Source organism: Oryx dammah, unplaced genomic scaffold (assembly GCF_014754425.2).
Source record: "Oryx dammah isolate SB20612 unplaced genomic scaffold, SCBI_Odam_1.1 HiC_scaffold_25, whole genome shotgun sequence".
Classification (NCBI taxonomy): Eukaryota; Metazoa; Chordata; class Mammalia; order Artiodactyla; family Bovidae; genus Oryx; species Oryx dammah.
The window spans coordinates 48,254,711-48,261,264 of record NW_024070209.1 but is presented as its reverse complement, the minus strand read 5'-3'; the positions used below and the strand labels follow the sequence as shown (position 1 = coordinate 48,261,264).

At 45.7% G+C, this 6,554-nt stretch overlaps 1 protein-coding gene across 1 annotated transcript in view; it reads right to left on the bottom strand.

The window, feature by feature from the left end:
- Nucleotides 1-491: 491 nt before the first annotated feature.
- The window catches only part of ST3GAL5 (ST3 beta-galactoside alpha-2,3-sialyltransferase 5), a 60,027-nt gene continuing 53,964 nt past the window's right edge, over nt 492-6,554 (bottom strand). Inside the window, exon 7 of the mRNA XM_040224329.1 lies at nt 492-6,547. Within this exon, the coding sequence (XP_040080263.1) occupies nt 6,299-6,547 (249 nt within the window). The 3' untranslated portion in view covers nt 492-6,298. The remainder of the gene's footprint in view (nt 6,548-6,554) is intronic.

Sequence of the window (6,554 nt, the reverse complement as noted above, 5' to 3'; positions counted from 1 at the left end):
TTTTTTTTTTTTTGGCCCCCCCTCATGACTTGTGGGATTTTAGTTCCCTGATCAGGGATTGAGCCTGGGCCCCAGCAGTAAAAGCGCTGAGTCCTAACCACTGGACAAACAGGGGATTCCTGTGTCCACCTTTATTTTAAAGACTGCACAGTTCAAAATGAGTCGCATCTTTCGCAATTTTCTTTTTAGTATGTATTTATTCATTTGTCTGCCTCCAGTCTTACTTGGGACATGCTGGATCATCATGATGTCATGAAGGACCTTCCACTGCAGTGCAGGGACTCTCTAGTTGTGGTGTGTGGACTCAGTAACTGTTGCTTGCTGGTTTAGTTGCCCCGTGGCATGTGGGATCTTAGTTCCCCAACCAGGAATCAAACCCAAGTCCCCTGCCTTCCAAGGCAGATTCTTACCCACTGGACCACTGGAAGTCCTTATCATCTTTTAAAAATTATCTTTATCGAGTAAACCATGTATAGTTTTTTTTTTAAAAAAAAGAGAAATGGGTAGGTAAAATAGAGATGTATTATCTTGGTTTCCAATTTCCATACAGTAAACTCACTAAGACTGCCTTGACTGCAAATCATAGAACCTTTGATTCAGGAATTCCTGTTAAGAGTCAGAAACCCCAACCCACATTGCGATACATACCTCTCGGCAGGTCTTTGAAAAGATAAGGTACACAGATTAAACTTCTATTTTAGAAACTTCCGCAATAAATTGGTTTTCAAAAACATATGGACATGATACAGCCATTAAACAGACTTAATAAGCTTTTACACACTCTTTAAATATCATTTAAATCGTTAGGATAATTATATAAAGAAAAAGTGATATTACAGAACTCATGTCCAGCTGTTTGATGCTCAAAAATCAACATATGAGGACTTCCCTGCTGGTCCAGTGGAAAAGAATCTGCTTACCAATGCAGGGGACACGGGTTCAGTTCCTGATTTGGGAAGATTCCACATGCCACAGGACGACTAACCTTGGCTCCACAACTACTGAGCCCGTGCTCCAAAACAAGAGCAGCCACCACAGTGAGAAGTCTGAGCATCACAACAAAGAGCAGCCCTTGCTCACCACAGCTAGAGAAAGTTTGAGAACAGCAACAAAGACCCAGCGTAGCCAAAAAATAGATATTTTAAAAAATCAATAGGCAAGACAGAGACAACTGTTGGTAGAAAGGAAAGTTACTTTTAGTTAGAGTGCCAGCCGTCTGGGGAGAGGTTGGACTCAATGCCACCCCCCAAAACCATCTCCAAAGGTTATGCTCAGCCCTGAAAGTTTTTAAAGGGAAAAAGGGAAAGTAATCTCAGTTAATCACTGAGACAGGGAGTCAGAGTCCTCGCCATCCCCCACGGTGTGCAGCCTTGTCGACTTCTGATCTTTCTTTAGGTGCTCTCTTGTTCACAGTCTGTTCTCAAGATTTCTGCTTCTTTGATCAACAGAAAGAACCAACACGTTAGGCAAGGTATCGTGTGATCAAAAGATCTGAAAGATGTGTGAGGGCTTGAGGTGAGAAGAGCCTGGTTTAAAGTCAGTGCCAAGGAATCTCCTGCAGAGAGCTCTTTCCTGCCCAAAGCGCTTACTGTGACTGCATTTATTGCATGAATCACCTGTATTTCCCTTCTCCTTAGCATAAAAGACTTCCTTAACCCAGCTTATAGACCCAAGAGTTCACCGTTAACAATCTTAAACCATCTGCTGACTGTCTTCAAATTCCATCAAAGATATCAAATAAAATCAAACATATTTGGACTTCTCTGTGGCCACCTGACAGAGCAGGGGACATCGGTTCAATTCCTGGTCTGGGAAGATTCCACATGCCTCAGAACAACTAAGCCCGTGCCCAGCAACTCCTGAGCCTGTGCTCTAGAGCCCTCCTGTTGCGACTGCTGAAGCCCATATGCCTAGAACTCTGCAAGAGAAGCCACTGCACTGAAAAGCCTCAGCATCACAAGGAGTAGCCCTCGCTAGCTGTAGCTAGAGAAAGCCCGTGTGCAGCCATGAAGATCCGGTGCGGCCATAAGAAAGAAAGAAAAATCTTAAAACATCAAACATGTTTATTTAATGCCTACAATAGGCAAGGTCTTCTTGTGGGTGCTATGGTTTAGTCGCTAAGTCATGTCCGACTCTTGCGACCCCATGGACTGTAACTTGCCAGGCTCTTCTGCCCATGGGATTCTCCAGGCAAGAATACTGGAGTGGGTTGCCATTTCCTTCTCCAGGGAATCTTCCCAACCCATGAATCGAACCCGGGTCTCTTATATTGCAGGTAGATTCTTTACTGACTGAGCTATGAGGGAAGCCCATTGAGCTGTGTGGGTGCTATAGATGGAAGAAAGTCTAAAATTCTGTCACTAAAGAGTTTATAACTTAGTTCCAGATGTACTCTCAAATTCTCATTGCTTTAGGACTGATGGTCAATTTCTTCCCACCCCAAATGAGTCATCCTGAGAGGATATCTGGATATGTTTTGGTAACAAAATGAAACTACTTTTGAGTTTGACTTTAGTCATTAATTGCTCTTATCTGCACATTCTATCTCTGCTAATTTGTTACCATCTGGTAGTTTAGAGAGGTATTTCATATCAAAGACCTAACCAACATTTTATGGGCTTCCCAGATGGCTCAGTGGTAAAAAGAATCTGCCTTCCAATGCAGGAGACTTGGGTTCCATCCCTGGGTTGGGAAGATCCCCTGGAGAAGAAAATGGCAACCCACTCCAGTATTCTTGCCTGAGAAATTCCATGGACAGAGGAACCTGGCAGGCTACAATCCATGGGGTCGCAAAAAGAGTCAGACAGGACTTAGCAGACTAAACAACAACAAACCAGTATTTTAAATGAACTCATTGTCTTTACTGTTTGTTTTGGCCATGCCTCAAGGCTTGCAGGATCTTAGTTTCCGACCAAGGATTGAACTACCACCCTTGGCAGTGAAAGTTCCGAGTCCTAATCACTGGACTGCTGGGGAATTCCCTCTTTGTCTTTAAAACCGATTTTCTTGAAACTGATTTTCTTCGCTAAATATATATATTTATAAATTATATAATATATATATGTGTGTGTGTTGGTTGTAGGTAAATACAAATAAATTCCCTGTTCTATGAACACAAAAACAGGCTAGAATGGCCTTGGGATGTAGGAAAGAAGAGAAACAGACTGAGAAATTTGGGTCAGGGTGTCTGGACCTCCAGGGAAGGGCAAGAAGTGCATTGTGTCCTCAGTCCCTTCCCCTGGTGGTCTGTGCTTTAGTTCAAGAGCTGAGCATGTGGTCTGTCTTGAGGGTCAGCACCTGGGAAGCAGGTGTTGGTCCCACAGGCAGCTGTCCAGGGACCTTCATTTGTTGTTGTTTGGTCACTAAGTTGTGTCTGACTCTGCGATCCCATATACTGCAGCTTGCCAGGCTTCTCCGTCCTTTACCATCACCCGGAGTTTGCTCACACTCGTGTCCACTGAGTCAGTGATGCCATCCTACGATCTCATCCTCTGTTGCCCCCTTCTCCTCCTGCCTTCAGTCTTTCCCAGCATCAGGGTCTTTTCCAATGAGTCTGCTCTTTTCATCAAGTGGTCAAAGTATTGGAGCTTCAGCTTCAGCATTAGTCCTTCCAATGAATATTCAGGGTTGATTTCCTTTAGGATTGACTGGTTTGATCTCCTAGTAGTCCAAAAGACTCTTAAGAAGTCCGTGGCTTGTCAGGAGCTGGGCTGCACACAGGAGGTGAGCGGAGGGCAACTGAGTGAAGCTTCGACTGTGTTTATGGCTGCTCCCCATCACTTGCATCCCCCTGATCCATAGAAAACTTGCCTTCCACAAAATCAGCCCCTGGTGCTAAAGGGTTGGGGACCACTGATTTAGAGCATGTACTGCCTGCTAGAAATGAAAAGTTGAGAGGCATAGGCCCAAGGCTGACATTCGCTGAAATGAAAGCTGGAAAGCGCTGGACAGACCGCTTCCCAACGCTTGTGCAAGGCAGGGGCACAGGAGACCACACACACCCATGAGGTGGTGCACACAAGCCTCCTGGGAAAGCTGTCCAAGTGTTAGCCCCTAGCTGCTTCTTGTCTTCTTAAATAAACATCTGGGCTGCTTTAGTTTCCCAGCTGGCTCAGAGGTAAAGAATCCACTCGCCATTGCTGGAGACACAGGAGATGCGGGTTCAATCCCTGGGTTGGGAAGATTCCCTGGAGAAATGGCAACCCACTCCAGTATTCTGGCCTGGAGAATTCCATGAATAGAGGAGCCTGGTGGCTACAGTCCATGGGGTCTTCTCTAAGTAGCCCCTGAGGATGAGAGGGTGGAGATGTGTGGTGCAGGCCTGGACTGATCTGAATCACAGGACAGATGCTGACCATCTTCCTGAGTCTCAATATTCAAAGCTAAGTCCCACCATTAAATATATATATACACATATTTTGTGTGTGTTTGTGGCTATTGCTGGGTCTTTGCAGTATTGCAGGCTTTTCTCTGGCTGAGGCGAGTGGGGCTACCCCATAGTTGCAGTGCTCAGGCTTCTCATTGCAGTAGCTTTGCTTATGGGCTCTAGGCGTGTGGGTTTCAGTAGCTGCAGTGCCCTGGGCTCTAGAGTGCAGACTCAATAGTTGTGGCACACGGGCTTAGTTGCTCCAAGGATGTGGCATCTTCCCGGACCCGGGATCAAGCCTATGTCTCTTTCATTGGCAGGTGCATTCTTAACCACGGAGCCACCAGGGAAGCCCTTAAGTCTCACCATTTAACAGGTGAGATGTGTCTTAAAGAGCAGAAAGCAAAATCCATAGAAAAGTTTTAAGAAAAGACATAAAATCAGAGAAATGCTATTTTGCTACTTGGGCCCTTCTGAGCTTGGCCGCAGGACCCTGGAGATCTCAGGGACTCGTTCAGGGCTATGATCTAGCTCTTTGCCCTGCCCAGGCCGAGGAGCTGGCAGATGTGGGAGCCACTGGACTTGGCTGGGGGTCAGAGCTGCACCAGGGCTATGGGTGACATAAGAATTGCAGGGGGAGGGGGCAGCAGTACCTAGGGAGCTGGAGAAGAGAGAGACACAGGGGTAGCAGGAGGTCCCTTCATCCCCTCTCTGCTGTCCCTACAGTGAGGTCCTGCCTGGCAGCAGCATCCAAGAAGGACATTTTACTACACTTATAAACTTCTTTCCTTAAAAAAAAAAAAAACACTCAAATTAACTAGCTCATAAGAGTTCCTCAAAAGCTTTTATTCTTTTTTTTGACCGGCACACTGCCTGGTACACACTGCCAAGTAGGCATTCAAAACAACAAAAAAATTTTTTTTAAATAGGCAATTTATAACACTGGGAAGACTTCATTTCAGTGTTTCTGAAAACATTCCTAGAAAGAGTTTACTCCTCTATGACTCCGGAGAACAGAGGTTTTGTCCTAATTTTTATAAGCCACCTCAGAGAAGACAGTGGAAAGTGTTTGGAAGGACAAGTTAAAAACTCCTGGAAATCTAAGAGCTGTCCTAACTGCAGGGAAGATCGTGGCTTCTGCCACCCAGGGCAGCTTTGCAGTACTCTGAGGACACAGAGAGTGTCTCAGTATCCCTCCCTAACCAGCGACCTCCAGGATATTTCTCCTGCTTGCTTCCTCTAAGACTTCTGGCGGAAGGCAGATCAAGAGAGAGGGACCATGAATTCTCCAAGTGGCCCAGGCCTCACGCACTAGCTTGGCCCAACCAGTGGTTTAACTACCGAGCATGTCACCCTGAAAGTGCGTCTGACATTCGTCCCACCAAATAGACTAACAGAGAACCAGAATCAGGCATTCGGGACAGTCATCAAAGGAGTCACCTCCCTTCTTCCACTTAATGACCTGGGATTCTGTGTGCAGTAGACAGGAACAGAGCTTTTACAAATTAAATAACTTCCTTACCATACAATAAAATATCATGACATACAATTCTCTTTGGAAAGTCTTTCCCATTCTCAAAATTAACTTACAAAATTTTGTGCAAAAACACTGGCCTCAAATAAATAGGGGGAGAAAGTGGGAACAGCAGAACTTTTGTGGTTGCTTTTGTTTTTTAAATTAAAAATTAAAAAACACTGGCTGCACTTCCAAGTACTTGCAGGATGAGATTCATCAAGAAGGCTGTGAAAAACAGCCCTCTGGGTCAGAGCTGCATTTTTTTCTTTTTTGGCTGTGCCTCACAGTATGCGGGATCTTAGTTCCCAGAATGGGGATTGAACCTGGGCCCCCAGCATTGGAAGCACGGAGTCTTAACCACTGGGTGGCCAAGGAAGTCCCCCGGAGCTGCATTTTCAAGTGAGGTTTTTTTGGATTCAAAATTCACTGTGGATGCCTCCGCTGAGATCTCTCACCACGCCCTCTCGGACCAGCTTCAGAAGGAAACTGGTCTCTGTTGTCACATTGTGCATGGTCTGAAAGTTCATGGCAGCCATGCAGAGGTTGTCGAAATAGTGCAAAGGGGTTCGGGGTTGGTTGAGGGCGTAGCTAAAGCCCGCCAAACTGACTTCATCGCACAGATGTGTGGCTAAGACGACGGCAATGACACCAATCGTGGGGACATTCTGCAAA